Genomic DNA, 17,145 nt, shown 5'->3' on the forward strand with positions numbered 1-17,145 from the left:
TCAACCAGTGAAACACTCTTCCTCCACTCTTCACCAGTTTGTCATTTTACCTCCCGTGGTGTAATTGCTCCGGCCAAATCTTCGAGTTTAAATCTAGTTGAACTTTTTTTGCGACCTAACGTCATGTTTCTTTGTCTACTCCGGTTGTTTCTTGTCAAGTAAAAATATTTCTGGCGAGACTGACATTTTTCACATGCTGTCAAGCCACACATTAATTTTCTCACACAGTGAAATACAAATGTAATTATAACTGACTGAGACTCACAGAGCGAATCAACTACGCCCAACTGATGCAACACCGGCGTACGCCCTGATAGTTATCAACTCAACCACACCACTCACGCTGTGACGAGTGATAACTTAGCTGGTACAGTTTTGCAACATGAACATTTAAAAACTGAAGCGCAGCCTAGCTCATTTTGAGATTGTGAGCGCTTAATGAGCTGCTGAAGTTAACGTGTGTGGATTTGTGGTCAGATTTCTGCCTGATCAGAAGTGTTTCATTTGCATGCAGTCCCAAACTGCATCTGTCAAACGGTCTGAAGGGGATAACGTTACTACCAGCGGGTCAAAAACGTAATGCGCCGTAGCGTAAAGGGCAGGTGGCCTTCTCATTACGTTAGTACGTTAGTCTGGTAATATTGTGACTTTTTTCTGGACATGTCAGAGAACACAGATGTGCAGAAAGTTTTGAACATGAGCAGAAGGCTGTTGATACACAGGAGCTAATGAAGTCCAGTCTAACTAAATTGAAATTAAATAATTTATTATTGAGGTGAAAAGGTGCCACAATCACATTTAAAGAGGTTACTCCCCCAAACAAAGACACAAAAGAGGAGAGAAGACCAAATCATGAATCAGCAGGGATGATATTAAATTGATCTACAGGAGAAACAGATCTGATAGCAGCACAGAATGACTGAGAGCTGCACTGACTTACATACTGTTATAGTTAGGCTGAAGAGTTTGAATTGTCACCTGTCAGCAAAATTTTGTGTTTCTCTTTACATAAATAAAAACATTTTCACCATAAACTGGTGCAGAAAAATTAATCAGAATGCAGGAAAGTCTTTAATATATATATATATATATATATATATATATATATATATATAGAATTCAGTATTAAAGATTTCTTAAAAATAGTTCTCGTGAACCCAGTCTCAAATCTGGTCTCGTGGGTTAAGTGTCTCGTCACACCCCTAGTCATTACTATATTTATTTTACACTGGAACTGTAACAGAGCGGTACTGTCACTGATACTTGGCAGCTGGTTAACGTTAAGTAATCTGTGAATCATATTGTTTTGGTCTCTGCCCGACTTGAAACACACTGCGACGCACTGTGGAAACAAAAACAGGTTAAAGACCTTCAAGGTATTCTTGATTCTTGTTCTATTGTCTCACACATCATCAGAATCAACAAATCATCAAAAATCTGACTTTTGGTGAACTATCAGATGTGTGGCATCTTTTTTCAGGCCCATGTCATACTTATACTGATGTCATGCCCACTGAACTGGAATGTTTAATGATAAGGTTTAATAGATCTATGACAGGGACTAATTCAACATTCTTTTAGCCCGACTTCCTCGAATCCTTTCATTTCAATTCAACAGACTTAACCAGTGGCACCCTTTCAAACAGAAGGTGAGTAGTTGTTAAAATCACACATGCACTTGGCGCATGCACTCCTTTTTTTTATATAGTTTATGGTGCAGACATGCTCTTGTCTTCTTACTTTGTGTTGCTTGTGTGTTTGGCTGCAAGCAAAACCATACAAATAGTAATTTATGTGTGTGTGGTTACAAATTTATTGAATGAAGTAATGGTTTGACTGGAGACGTTTCGATTCTATTTGATACCGGGCTGTTTCGGTCGATACCACAAAGGTACCGAGTAGCGATACCCATCTGCATCTGCACTCAATTGCTATTCCTCAAAGACCTTCAGGTGTCGCTGACCTTGAAAGTGAATCTTGTGGATTGCAATTGAATTGAGAGAACCAAATTTGAATTGATAGAACTGAAAGTAAAAATCACTAAAAGGGTTTTATTTTTAGCGAGGCTCAAATACAGTTTCAAGTGCAACTGAATTGAGTTTCACAATATTGCATTCAGTTTCAAGTTTATTGGAAATCAGTTAACTAATAAATTCAATTCCAAATGAAACTATACAGATTCAGTTTTTCAGTAGTTATTCAGGTTAAACAGTACAAATTCAAATTATGCTGTTCAATTGAGTTTTTTTAATGCAGTTATAATAGAATAGTTTCCACTGACACAAATATCAGCCCATAGATACATTTTTTCAGTCACACTCATGATTTATGATGTAATTTATCTAAATATGTGAACACACTGCAGGGTGAGGAGGAGGTTAGTGACAATAATAGAATCATTCCAGGTTGAAGGAAGCCAGGAGACAGATTTTACAGGACATACGCCGTTTTATTTACAATAAAGAAAAATATGCTAAGGTACCCTCATGGAGGGTCTACAAAAACCAACTTCCCAAAAACAAGGAAGCGCCCACAAATGCCACAAATGAGAAAACAACACGATACAATAATGAACCCCACCACAAGGTTCAGACTTGTCACTTGCTGCACAACAGCCTCACCTAGCTCTCCATGCCGTCTGCGCTCCACACTCTCCACACCCAGTCTGCCTGCTCTCTGCTCCTTATACCAGCTCCTGCGCTCCCACTGATTGTAAACTGGGGACAGGTGTGCACCCTAGCCTCCTGGCTGCAAACTGTAAATAGCCCTTTTATTCATTGAAAGCTCTATTGGATTTTTAGCATGAATCATGGAAGAGAATAATTTGGGATTCACTGTCTACAATATGATGTCTTTCCTTCAAAGCTCATCAACTTTTTCTATTTTTGTGTATGATTATTGGTTTTAAATCAGATAGGTTATTGTTTGGAGAGAGATTTGCCTTCTGCTGTGATCACATGTCAAAGATATGTCGCTTGTGTTTGAGCAAATACAAATTTAGAAAGACTAGCCTTGTGGCTGTTGTGAGGAATAAAATAGCATCACAATGGTGTCAAATTTGCATGCTCCTTGTGATGGATTTTCAGCCAACTCACTGTGGAAACAAAATCAAAAACAGGTTTATTACCTTTAAGTGCTTCTTGTTAGAGTGCATATTGTATCACACATCATCAAATTCAACAAATCATCAAAAATCTGTCTTTGGGTGAACTATCAGATGTGTGGCATCTTTTTTATTTATATATATATATATATACCTCAAACAGGTCAGTCATTTTCACAGGTGAATGTTTAACGATGGGGTGTGAAGAACCAGGAACTACTTTAACATTCTTTTATCCGGACCGGTCCATGTGAATACTGTCTTTTCATCTATCTATTCTCCCCATACACAGATCTGACTTCCTCGAATCCATCCATTTCAATTCAGCAGGCTTAGCTTTGTCACAAGTGGACACACCCCTTCAAACAGCTCAGATTGAAAAGGAGAAAGAGAAACAAAACAGCGCAGCCTCTCTTTTCAGAAAACATGCTGTAAACACAATCTTTTTATTTCCTGACTTTCCTCATTCCACAGCAAACACAATGGGTGCAATGGTCTCGAACAAATGGGTTTCATAGTTGAACCATTGTAGGTGAGACAGAGCTTCCCTCTGAACGTCACTTGTTGTTTGTTGGAGCTTGGCACGCTATTGCTGGAGGGAGGGTGTGTTTTCATAAGGCTGGTTTCTTTACAATTACAGTGTTACAGCACCGGCACCCTGTTAAGGGCAGTGACTGCTGGAACGCCTCACCTCTCGGTTAGTAGAGCTTTGACCAATGACCTGGCTTCCTGTTCAGCAGAGGGAAAACTTCAGACAATTTACTGATCACAACAATAACAAGGCAGTATTTCTTTCCTTCACTTGGTGTAACTTCAATGAATTCCATCACAGAATCACTTTTTAAACTGTCACTGTAGGAAAAGCACAGAGTTATTACAGTAAGCAACACCCGTAGGAACCTGACTATTGTTTTAAAACAGATGTAATGGGAATTCCAAACATATTGCATGTAACCCTGGACTCAGGGAGACTCATCTGTGATGTGGCACTGAATCTGTGTAAACGTAACAGTCAAAATATCTCTGTTCTCTGTGTTATCCAGACTTCTGGAACAATGTGTCTCTGTGGAATGATGTAATTGACCCTAAAGCTAGATAAATAACAGGCTCATGGAGCTCTCCTCACTCATTCGAGCATACAAGTACACGGCGTATGTGTGTTGCTGTGAGTCCTTCTGCAGAAGACTTGAATAAAATTCATTCAAGTGTTTGCCTGAGCTGTTTATCTGAAAACTCGAATTGCCATCACAATTTGGCGTTGTCGACTCATCACACGCGTGAGGACTCTGACACTCGGAGCTGAAGGTAAAACCGTGCACGGCTGGAGTCTGGGACTCTGGACTTCAAAATACAGGTGAGACGTTGAGGGCCTGACGCCTGAGTGTCTGAGGCTCGCTCACCGCTTTGATCCTCAAAGAACCTGGTGACTGGCAACACTGTTTTTGGTGGGAAGACTGTTCAAGTGGAATGATTCTCGCTACCTCTCAGGGTGAGCGTGACAGACGTGTCAGCAGGTCGGGCCTGGGGCCGCTGGGTGAATCGGCAAAGCTCTGTGTTAAAAGTACTAGTCAAGAAATCACTGTGGGACGGTGGATTTCTTATAGGTCTGGGACCTACTGTTGCACAGTTCTTTTGGGTCTGGGACCCACAGTAAAATAGAGGAGTGTGAGTCATAGGACTCACAATAAAATAAAATAAAACATTTTTAAAAAACATTATTTTACTTAAGGTTGCTATTCTAGGTGAATACAAAGTAAATATACAGTATTGTTGAATGCTGAATGTGTTTACCACAGAAGTATGAAAAAATTTAGTGAGAATTGAAAACAGCCTTGTGTGAATGAATTGCGACTGGAAAGAAAAAACTAAAAGAACGTGTGATTGTTGAACAAAGGCTTTTTGTAAACAGGAAAGGATTTCCTCAGACTACTAGCTTTATTAACATTTAACAGAAACACGTAAGAATTTAGAGATAATATAGATCTGTGAACAATCTTTTCCCAGGCACCCGGTTTCTAGGTCCTCATAACACTTAAACAAACCCCCAAAATTTTAAACAAGAGACAGCTTATTCTAAATTTAAAAGAAAAAACCCTAAAAGGTTCATTCTTTATTACATTCTGGGGTTATTTAAACACTACGGAAAATGGGTTCAAATAACAGTAAGTAGGAACAAGACCCTTCAATAATAAATGCTCCTAATATTAATTACATGATTAACAACCATGGTAATCGAAGCACGTACCAACTGGACATTTGGGTACCTGAGTAAAAGAGTGTGGCTTTCCAGTAACAGGCAGCTTTTAGTCTCAGACAATCAGAAACTTTAAAGAGTAAGTTTACAAAAAAAAAGACAATGAAAAGAGATAACCTAAAACAGACTGGACAGCAGATTGTTTAAAGGAAGCACTTCTCAGGGACAGGGAAAAGGGCAGGGACAGCATCTTTAAACATTTCTGCATCTTATTGTGTCAAACCAGGTCCTGATCTGAAAGAATTTCCTGTAAACATCACCCTCTGTGTTCTATTCTGGGATCACACACAGGGTGCAGTCAGCTGCATGTGATTGGGGAACCACTTCCTCGAATCCTTCCATTTTCATTCATCCGTGCTTAGCTGGTGGCGCGTGTGGACACAAATTTTGACTTGTCAGACCACAATGCAGTTTTATCCACTTCGCCTCAGTCATCTTAAATGAGCTCGGGCCCACAGAAGGTGGTGGTGTATCTGGATCTGGTTTACATACAGTTTCCTCTGCATGGTAGAGTTACATTTTTGGATGCAGTGACGAACTGTGTTCACAGACAATGGTTTTTGAAAATGTTCCTCAGAATCGTGTCTGTTTCTGATGCAGTGCTGTCTGAAGAGCCGAAGATCACGGCATTCAATATTGTTTGACCTATGTGTCCTGAGATTTCTTCCGACTCTATGAATCTTATAATGCTTTGATGTACAGAATCCCCAGGTTATTTGCAATTTTACTGTGAAAATCATCATACTTAATTTTTCAGTCTTTCACAGAGTGGTAATCCCTTCACTTCAGAAAGACTGAAGAGATGATCTTTTTATATCCAATCATTTTTAAAACCTGTTGACTTTTAACCTAATTAATTGTGATTGAGATGTTCCACCACATATTTTTTTCTAGTATTCCAGTCAAACAGGCAGCACACTGATAAAATGAATTAGGCTAAATTAAATACATTGTAAACCAGATCATCATGAGTTACCCACTGTAACATTCCCACAGTCGTTCTGTTGTTCCTCGTGACAGACAGGTGACTTCATGAACAAATATATTTAGTGATTTTGGAGTTTTGATTTTTTACGTCTCAGGGCTTTACTGTTTGTTGACACTGAACCATAGACTGCATAAAACAAGACTGAACACACTTATATACTGGTAGCCACGTATGTATTCAAAAGCCTGTGTACTGTGTGTGTAAATGCGGTCAGCTGTACTGCTATAGAGGACACACTAGATATCTTTCTATTAAATATATGGCACAGTGCTCTGATAACAGAAATCTCACAGAAGTTCACTGAATCAAAACACGATTTTCACTTGTAATGGTGAATGTTTACATTGTTTTACGTTGGTACTTTTACTTAAGTAAAGGATCCAAGCACTTTTTCAGAAAGTCCTATTTAATGGCTATTTTTTTCTTGTTAGCTTTACAAACCCTAGAAACATTCTTAATGTGATGGATGCATGTGGCTTACAATAAATCCAGTTCATTTGTTTACAGGAAGCCTGAGCCTGTTTGACTAGTTTATTTCTCATTATTTGAAATGTGTGCAGGGTTTTTTTCCCAGCAGGAAATGAAGCATTTGAAATTAGATCCACTTTGTCCAGCTACAACTAGAGTTGGGCAATCTCTTCGTTTTTCATATCGTCCAATTATGGCTACTCGAGATCACCAATAGGCCATCTGATCCCTGAAATCCCAGCTTGGAAGATTTAGGCTTAGTGTCAAAGTGAAACATGACATCACGTATTTGGGCCTATTAATATCTTTTATATCACAATCCAAATCATATTCATAACTTAACAGATATGTGAGGTGTCAGATCCACAGAAAGAGAAGGCAGACAAATTGGTTAGTAATTATGGATTTAAAGCATATAAAGCTATAATTATCATAAAGACAAAAAGGTTTAATATGTGACAATGCATTGTATTTTTTAAGGTTTATCATGTTTGTTTTTAATATAAAATCTTAATCTAAATCTCTAATCTCTAATCTAAACGTTATTAGTTACTACAGGTGGTGAAAAGTTTTTCAAGTACTCAAATGTTATACTTAAGAACAGAACTTGACTAAATGTACATTTATGACATTTTTGATGTTTTGTGAAACAGGTGATAGGTGAGATGTTGGGTGTGTCAATGGACATTTCGGCTGGAGTTGGAGGTAGAGAGGGAGGGAGGGAGAGAGAGAGAAGAAGGGCATTAAAGCAGGTGCATTTCTGATGATATGGACTTGCAGCGATGGCTTTCTACAAAGTGATCTGTGTGGCAACTCTGCTGACTCTCCTGACACAAGGTAAGAACCCTCCTCACTGTGCACAGAGGATCAAGAATCTTTTAATGAAGTAAGAGAAGTTGTTAAATAAATCAGTATTACATGAAAGTGCAGATCCTGTATTGAAATTAAAATGTACAAAACCAAAGTGCTCAGTGGATCCTGTTGCACTGAAACAATATTTACATCAATTTATGAAAATTATCAAATCTACAAGAGAAGGAGAAAAAAAGTAAGAAAAGTCCAGGATGAGTAAATTCTCTAAAACTCTTTAACATCTAAAAGTCATTATGTAATCTGTTAAGATGTTTGTGGAAAAGAAAATTAAATTGCAAAACTAGCCAAATGTATTTATGACGTGTTTCAAAACACATTAATCTGCATGTGAGCATTTTATAGAAATCAGATAAATGTAATGGAATAAAAATAGTTTTGCACTGAACTCATGGCTTTGTTTAGACTGATTTAAAACTTAGCCTGGATGCATAAAGTGAAATAACATACATTAATTTCCAAGGACTGCTTCACTGTAATTGTTCTATTAGCAGATAATTATAAAAAAGAATTCAGGAAGCAGCTGAGTGATGTAAATGCTATTTTTCCTGACAGTCACTATTTGCATTCAATCTTTGAGACATACATTTGGACCTTTCCTTCTTGCATATACCTTTGTGATTAATAAAGCTGTAATTTTTACAGTACAGTTTCAGCGACCCCAGAATCAGCACAACCTCATGTTGTGCTGATTGAAACCTTCTGAAACACAGAAGCTATTAAAGTCCAGGGGTTTATAACTGAATTAAAATGAACTGATTAATCATTGGTGTCACATGCACATTTAAAGAGTTTACTTCAGTCATGCCTACATGTGTGCTGAGGGCACCCCAGGTAAATCTTCTCTCTCTGTTTTCTGAGGTGATGAAAGTTACGCCCTGTTAAAACCAATGTGGAAACCTTATCATAACAGAAGAGTCAAGATGAGCAAGGCTTCTCAAAATAAAATCCCCCAATGGTCTCTATGGAAACAGGAAGATAAGGCTCAACCTAGTTTTCCAAAGTAAAAGCCCCACAAAGTAATTGTTTCTTAACTGGCAACATTAGATTGACCTAATTTTTAAAAATGACCCCGACAGTAACTGTACTTAATAGTGAACTCAGGAAATGACAGTTTTTCAAAAAATAGGCCCTGTAGAGTAAATTCATCTTAACAGGGAACTAGGGATGGATCTTATTTTTCAAAACAAAAGCCCCAGACAGTCCCGAGACAGTAACGTAAGTAAAGTTTCAAAATAAACCCCCCCAATGGTCACTGTATGTTAACAACAAACGAGTCCGACCATACAGTATAAGGAAAAACAAGTCTGTTCATATTGTATGTGTCTCTGAAAGCACTGCAGGATGCTTAAACTGGGATAATAAGGTCAGTGGGGCGTATACACACACACACGTTTTTTTCAAGTATTTTATTAATGTGGGCGACGTCAGCTCAGTCTAAAGGGACTTTGCTTGTGAACTGAAGGGTCAACAAATCAAGTGCAGCATAGACCATTGCGTAAAGTGCCCATGAGCAAGGCACTGTACTCCTGGCTCCTTCCTGGATGCTGCACAATGGCCCCTACACAGATGGGTTAAATGCAGAAGTTTTGCATCTGAAAGTAAAAGTTGTTTATATCAGTGTTATCTAGTAACTGCAGACTCCAACCAAACCTTAAAACACTCCACATTTGTCAAACATTATAGGTTGAATTCCCATTCATACTAAAAAAAATTATAAACTTTAGCAATACGAGGTCTATTCAAGCTTAAAATTGGATTATTTAGAACATTCCCCATGTTTCCCAGTCTTTTTAGTCCTTTATACTTCTTCATGCAAATTAAAGCCACCACTGTAGTTTAGTGTCAGCTTTTCAACATTCCTAAAAATATTCCACATCTTTGTTTATGAAGATTCTCAGTCATCCAGGTCATAGTTATCCAACGGAGGTTAAAATCAAGGGCAACTGGACTTGGTTGAAGATACTGGAAGACGTTTCGTCCCTCATCCAAAGGACTTCTTCAGTTCTGACTGACTGGCAGGGAAACTCAGCTATTTAACCTCAGTGGGGTCGTTGGCCCGGGTCATCGATACCGCTGGGTCGTTAGTGTTCCTGGTTGCTGTGACAACAGTCGTTACCGTCATTAAGACTACCTGTGGCCAAGACTGAACGACCAACGTTGGTATCTTCACCTGAGGCCAATAGGTTACGTTTGTTGAGTTTCCTGGGAAGTGATGAAAGGACAGCATTGTAAGTGGGGGATAAGTGGTGGCGTAGACCCCCTCCCCTGTTCAATGACGGCTTCTCGACCCTGGTGTAGATGCTTCCTTGACACCTCTTTCAAACCATCCATCTTCTCTGTCTAAAATGTGCACCTGGTGGTCCTCAAATTCCACATCTTTCATACATTTGTATTATTTGTATATATTTTTCAAGCCAGAAATCTAGTGTAGTGCAAGCTAAGTTGAATTGTGGTTGATCTGAAAATTAGAGGCACCGAATTTGTTAATCTGCAACTTAAATTCACCTTAAAACTTTTCTTATTCTTTTCAGTCTGTCCTTGTAATTGAGTTTTTTGTAAGCATACAATTAAAGTAATTATGTGAACTAAAGCTAAGACATATCAGTATATATAAATACACAATTAGTATCATAAATATTTTGTTTGTTTTATGTTTTCAGAGTCTCAGTCACAACTAAGTGGTAAGTCATCGTTTCTACGCTCACTTTTTTACTTCCTGTCTGTCTCTCACTGGGACATTTCAAAGGAGACCTATTATGCTTTTCCATATTTTATGATTAACTACAATGTTACAGTGTTAGATGTTCATGTTAAACATGGGGAATAATAATGAGGTTAAAGTATTTAAAAGAAATCCCTTTAAGCAAAAAACTTTAAAAATGTTTTTGGGGTGTAAACATGTTGTCAATAGCTTCTTTATTTTTATTATTTCCCCACTGTGTCTTGTCTCTCTCCTCAGTGTGCGGTAAGCCAACACTCAACACCAAGATTGTTGGAGGACAGGTGGCCACTCCAGGCAGCTGGCCCTGGCAGGCCAGTCTGCGAACCTCTGGGTCCCACTTCTGCGCAGGAACCCTCATTAACAATCAATGGGTGATGACTGCTGCTCAGTGCTGCGCAAGGTAAGCAGAGAGGGTAGGGCGGCGACAAATAAACAACATGTCATGCAGTGGTGTAAACAGCCTGTCTAAGGCAGTGGTTCCCAACCTGGGGGCAGGAATCTCTCCAAGCGGTCGCAAATTAAATCTGACAGGTTCTTGAGAGGATTGACAGGACAGATAAAAATATATGGATATCACCATCCAAGGAGAAAATCTGTGTTGTTTTGACCTGTGATGATGTACAGCAGCAGACAATGATTCATTTTGAGGAGTCATCAGCCAAAAAGGATGGATACTGCTGGTTTAAGAGGCAGGGGAGAAAATTAAAGAGGATTATTCCAGCAAGAGTTTAGGATGCATTTTAGGGTTAATTTTTGTAGCTCTACCTGTAGGCAAGTTTAGCATCTGAAGCGTTCTGGTTTCCGATTGTAGTCCGACTACTAGGGCTGTGCAATATGATTAAAATCTCACATCCCGATATAGATCATTTTACATCTCCATAACAATATATATCCTGATATAGGAATAAATATTATGAACTATGACTTTTCTCTGCATCATAAAGGTGGGTGGTTAGCTATTCTGTAGAAATCCAGCACCATTATACAGAGTGAACAACGACACAGCAAGTAATGTAACTATGAGCTCCAGGCAATGATACAGCTCTCCTGCTGCTATAGCTAACATCACAACAACAGCATGTCTTGGTGAACTAGAAAGTAAACTGAATGTCTCTGGGCAAGCCATTAAAAGTTACCTGACAAACAAATCATCGCTGAAACGGCTGGAGTAACTTAGTGTTGCGTTGCTTGTGGGTGCTGACTGCTGCTCAGTGCTGCGCAGTCAATTCCAAAACACATTATTCCATCAATAAATCCCCAGGGACTGCTGCCGCATCGTTTCATATTTGCCGGCAGACGTGGTTCGTATGTCATTATAACCGTAATAACTCCACAGACGTGGTCGTACAATCGACTTAGTCTTTGTTTAAGTGCTCTTGACTATTGTTGTACTTTTCATGTCTTTGCACTGTTTTGTTTCTCTTCTGATTACCTCAGTTCAGGCGTAAGCACGAGCACTCTGACTGTGTATCTGGGTCTCCAGAGTCTACAGGGAATAAACCCCAATCAAGTGTCTCGGACAGTATCACAGATCATCATTCATCCCAACTTTATCTCTGGAAATATTAACAACGACATCTGCCTCCTGAAGCTCTCCTCTCCGGTGACTTTCACCACCTACATTCAGCCCGTCTGTCTGGCAGCCACAGGCAGCACCTTCTACAAGGGGACTGTCTCCTGGTCCACCGGCTGGGGCAATGTTGGATCTGGAGGTGGGTCAGAAAAGACCTGGATTACATTTATTCTCAGAAACAGTCTGATTACAGTGGTGCCTATAACTATGTTTATCGAGTGATAAGCAGGTTTGTGCCCAAACGCACAACAGTGGAGAGCTGACATCAGTTTGCAAGGTGTATTAGCAAAAAGCAGAATAATGTGACTTCCATGGAAGCATGATAGAAAGTTCAAACGAAGGTTATAATCTGTTAGACGAAACTAAATTCAAATAAAACTGGTAAATGCAACCTCACAGAGACAAGCAGAACCCACAACATACTGCAATGACCGAAGAGGGACTGAAAACCATTTATACAAGAGCAAACAAGCGTTGTGGGGCACAACCAGGGGACACACATCAGGTACTCAGGATAGGGAAGACTCTCTCAAACACACACACACACAGAGGCAGGGAGATACAGATGTGATACAGATCAGTGGCCTGTACTACGAAGCGAGGTAACTGGCTTATCAAGGTAAGTTCATGAGTAACTTCCTGATTAACCCGTACTACGAAAGGTTTTACCTGAGGTCTGCTGCCATGGCAATTTACACATCTCTAAACTGCTTCGAGCAGGTTATCTTTGTGGTTAACTCGAAGTTGCCCTGTATATGTGGACCGCACACCACATTTGTAGATTTTATTCTGACTTGTTCCACTGGCGTTGCAGCTGAAAAGAAGTTTTTTTCTTACCACCCCAGCATTACATTTAAACAGGTAGCCCTGAAGCCTCTGTGATTTAGGGAGGAGATCTTAAATAATTAAAAGGCCAAGTCCTCAGATGTAGCCCATCTGTATTGAATTATCACATATTTAAAGGTCCAGTGTGTAATATTTCTGAGGATTTATTGACAGAAAAGCAATATAATATCCATAACTATGTTGTCAGTGGTGTATAACCTTACACAATGAAACTTTATATTTTTATTACCTTAGAATGACTCATTTCTATCTACATAACTGTGGGTCCCCCCTTACATGGACGTCGCCGTATCGTGCCGTCATGTTTCTACAGTAGCCCAAAACAGACAAACTGCTCTACAGATCCCGTTTCATCACTACATTCTTCTTCTTAGCTCATCACTACGTTGAATATGTACGTTCATAGAAGAAGAAGTAATAAGAAGCAATTTTTCATGCATTAGATGGTGGGTGAGAATATAAGCCATAATATTTGAGACTGTTGTCATGGTGTTCGGTTAGCTCAGTTGATAAAGTGCAGGACTCTCAACTAGAAGGTTGTGAGACTGATTACATATTGAGATCATTTTTTTTTTCTCTTCGACAAATGGATTCTGCAGTTTCTCATGCTGACATTACAGCATGTGCTGCAGTGTTTCAGTGTTTGATCCGCATGCTTTAACCTACGGACGCTTTACGGGCTCTTTAAGAGGTCAAGCAGGCTACAGACTCTTTTTAATGTTGTTTAGAATTTTTCAAATTTCAGTTCAACTTGAAGTAAAGCACTGATGCAAAAAAAACATTCTTTGAAGGCTAAACCACTTGAGGAAGTGATTATGTGACTAACTGTTGCTGTCATGACTGAAATCTAAATCATCAAACATTTATTTAAATTTTTTGTTGGTATCAAAGCACCATAATCTGACTGCGTGCCAGATATTATTGCTGGCAGGCAGTTTTGGAGAGAGAAGTAACAGGTTTCCCTTGTCAATGTTTGTATAAACTTAATCTATTATGTGATTATATGGTTTGCAATTTGCAACCTCATTCTAGATGCCACTAAATCTTACACACTGAACCTTTAAAGAGGTGGTATTATGCTTTTTGGATTTTGCCCTCTCCATTATTGATTTATATATGTTTTATGTACATGTAACAGGTTTGCAAAGTGAAAAAGCCCAAAGGGAGTTCACATCTCCCACAGAAAACTCTGCTCTGAACTGCTTGAAAACAGCTCGTTTGTAGTCCAGCCCTTCACTTCCTTTACTTGTGACATCACAATGAAATCGCGTCATAAAGCTTGCCAGGCGGCTAGCGAGGTCAGGCACACCCTCAAACCAAGCTAGTCTGAGCGGAGGCCCTTTGGCTCGACTTGCCTTTGTTTGGGTTTCCATTGTAGAAATGTTGTACCTGTACCTGCTTCCAGGTACTTTTTTTCTATCACCTCACCTCCGTCGAGGTTCCAGGCGAGCTGAGGGATCCTAAAATGTAACGTGAAAACATGACAGACTGCTGATACATACTATCTCTGGGCAGCATAACGTTAGATCATCACAACACCGGCAACAGTTCAACGTTTAGTCCTTAAGACGATGCAACTCCGAGTTTGTTTGGGCCTGGAAATTCACAATCACAACCTGTAAGTATGCTTTATTGGTTGTGATTTATATTTAAAATAAACACGGCAACGTAACTTCACAGACTGTTCACATGCGGAGTTGTTGTAAACATTGGCTAACACAGCTGAAGTTATAGCTATAACGCTAACATTACACCTGACGCGAAAGCTACTGAGCAAACATTCAAATTGTTTGGCCAATTTTTATGTAAAACTGAGTTGAAATATGGTGATTTTTGTAGCGGTTTATGGTAAGATGTGGAACAATGATGTTGTGTGGTTGTGGACTTAACTGTTGTGAGTAACTTATACCATCTGCTGGTTACGGTCGCAGTCTGAAGCGGCTTTGATGTGGATCACACTACCTTGTTTCTTTCAACCCGCCCTTCTCTGCTTCTGATTGGCTAGTAGTCCTTACCTGGGAACTGCGCATGTGCAACTCCCAACAAAGATTTTGTACAAGTAAGATGCATCACTCTGTAGCTCAAGAGCGGAGCGTAACACACACAGGGTGAAAAGAGGAGCTGCAGCAATGTGCAGTATGAGGAAAATATGGTGTTTTTTGAAAATTAAACCATGTAAACCTGTTCTGGTACAACCCCTAATTAAGATTTTCAACCTGAAAATGAGCATAATACCACCTTTTTAACATGATTTAATTACGTTATGCTTTATTAAATGTCACATAATTAACAAAATAGATATATAATGTCAGTCCAGTGACTGTTACCTGACAACCTGCTTGCCTCTCATTCTCCGGTGCTGGCAGAAACTAAGGCTGCCGAGTGAACAAAAGACCCTGAGGACCCATGTGAGTGGTGAACGAATAGTTAATTCCTGCTCCACAGTAGCCAAACTGTCATGTGACAAATGAACAACTCAAACCTAGAGACCCACAGTTGAGAGTCGTAAACTAATCAATTCTGTTTCCTGTGCTGACAGAGCCAATGCAGCTGCCGTGTGATGAGTGAACGTAAGAGTCCGAGACTATTCACGCATGCGTGAAAATGAACTAATTACTCCCTCAGGCTACCCGTTCCTCCTGAGTCATATACAAGATTGGGTCAAATGAACGAAACGTTCTTTGAACGATGCAGCACTAATCTCCACATTTAAGAGTAGGCTTAAGACTTTCCTCTTTGATAAAGCTTATAGTTAGGGCTGGCTCAGGTGAGTCCTGAACCATCCCTTAGTTATGCTGCTATAGGCCTAGACTGCCGGGGGGTTTCCCATGATGCACTGAGCTCCACTCTCCATCTCTCTATCTATCTCTCGGATGGTAGTAACTCAGCTTCTTCCCTCTCCTTTAGTTTTATTTCTTGTCCCTCTCCTCTCTGCTTCTGTTGCTTTCTGTAGGTGTTTCAGGCTCCGGAGCTGTGGGGTCTAGATCTGTGCTTTCAGGCCTCCTGCTCGACAGCCACTGCTACAATTATTATTAATCCTATTATATACAATATTAGTAAAATTATCAATAACATTTTTCATTTCCTGTCTGCACCACAACCACTTTTACAGTTTATGTAGTTCTATGTGGACATTGTGTTGTATCAGCCCCTCGTCCTCTCTCACTCTCTTTTGCTATCCTACGCTCTCTCTGTCTCTCTCTCTCTCTCTCAACCCCAACTGGTTGAGACAGATGGCCACCAAACCTGAGGCAAGGTTTCATTCGAGGTCTCTACACCTCCAAAAAGGGAGTCTTTTCTTGCCACAGTTGTCAAATGTTAATAATAATATAAAGAGGACAGTCTAAACCTGTTCTATATGAAAAGTAAAATGAGATAACCTTTGTTATGAATTGGCATTATATAAATTTAATTTGAATTACTGCGAGTGTTTTGAAGTTTGGTAGTGGACCAGTCCTTGTCCTGGTTTAACGCTAGAATTACTAATTGTGCCTTTAATGGGCTAAAACATTGAAAAACTGCTGGCATGGTCCTTTAAGTTCAAGTAGTGAGAATGTTTGCTTGATCCACCTGCCCATTTTGTGTAAAACCATTTTTAAAGATATGAACACTTATTATACCAAATTTGTGTCTCTCCAGTTTCCCCTCCTTTCCCACAAAACCTAATGGAGGTGCAGCAACCGATTGTGGGGAACAGAGAGTGTAACTGTAACTATGGAGTGGGTACGATCACAGACAACGTGATCTGTGCCGGGTTAACTGCTGGAGGAAAAGGCACCTGTCACGTGAGCATTTTTACACCTGTGTTTGTGTCAGATTTCACCTTCTGCAAAGATTCCTTCTCCTAAATGTTTCTCTCCTTTAAGGGGGATGGAGGAGGTCCGCTGGTGAGCAAGCAGGGCGGTCGCTGGATCCAGGCGGGAATTGTGACTTTTACCAGTAGTAGAGGCTGTGCCCAGCCTAATCTCCCATCAGGCTACACCCGGGTGTCCCAGTATCAGTCCTGGATCAACAGCCAGATCACCAGCAACCAACCAGGTTTCATCACCTTTACCTCCGCTGGGACCGACGGTGACCTCAGCGTTACCTGTTCTGGCCTGCCACTATCAATACCCCAAGGTACATTTAGCCTTGGAAAGCTTAATATTAGATTTTTCTTCTTCTTCTTCTTCTTCTTCTTCTTCCAGAATGTATGAATGGAGATGTGTTCATTTACTGTTCATCATGAAGTTCATGGCAGCACCATGGTTAAAGTTATACATTTGTGGTCACTCTTCGTAAAGAGAAAAAACTTACTTCATGTGTAAAATCAGTGGAG

At 39.8% G+C, this 17,145-nt stretch overlaps 1 protein-coding gene across 1 annotated transcript in view; it reads left to right on the forward strand.

Moving 5' to 3' along the window:
* Nucleotides 1-7,580: 7,580 nt before the first annotated feature.
* The window catches only part of LOC123967414 (serine protease 33-like), a 14,213-nt gene continuing 4,648 nt past the window's right edge, over nt 7,581-17,145 (forward strand). The window contains exons 1-6 of the mRNA XM_046043510.1: nt 7,581-7,650; nt 10,347-10,367; nt 10,646-10,808; nt 11,846-12,120; nt 16,467-16,612; nt 16,694-16,946. Coding sequence (XP_045899466.1) covers nt 7,596-7,650; nt 10,347-10,367; nt 10,646-10,808; nt 11,846-12,120; nt 16,467-16,612; nt 16,694-16,946 — 913 coding nt within the window. The 5' untranslated portion in view covers nt 7,581-7,595. The remainder of the gene's footprint in view (nt 7,651-10,346; nt 10,368-10,645; nt 10,809-11,845; nt 12,121-16,466; nt 16,613-16,693; nt 16,947-17,145) is intronic.

This window comes from Micropterus dolomieu, linkage group LG02 (assembly GCF_021292245.1).
Source record: "Micropterus dolomieu isolate WLL.071019.BEF.003 ecotype Adirondacks linkage group LG02, ASM2129224v1, whole genome shotgun sequence".
Classification (NCBI taxonomy): Eukaryota; Metazoa; Chordata; class Actinopteri; order Centrarchiformes; family Centrarchidae; genus Micropterus; species Micropterus dolomieu.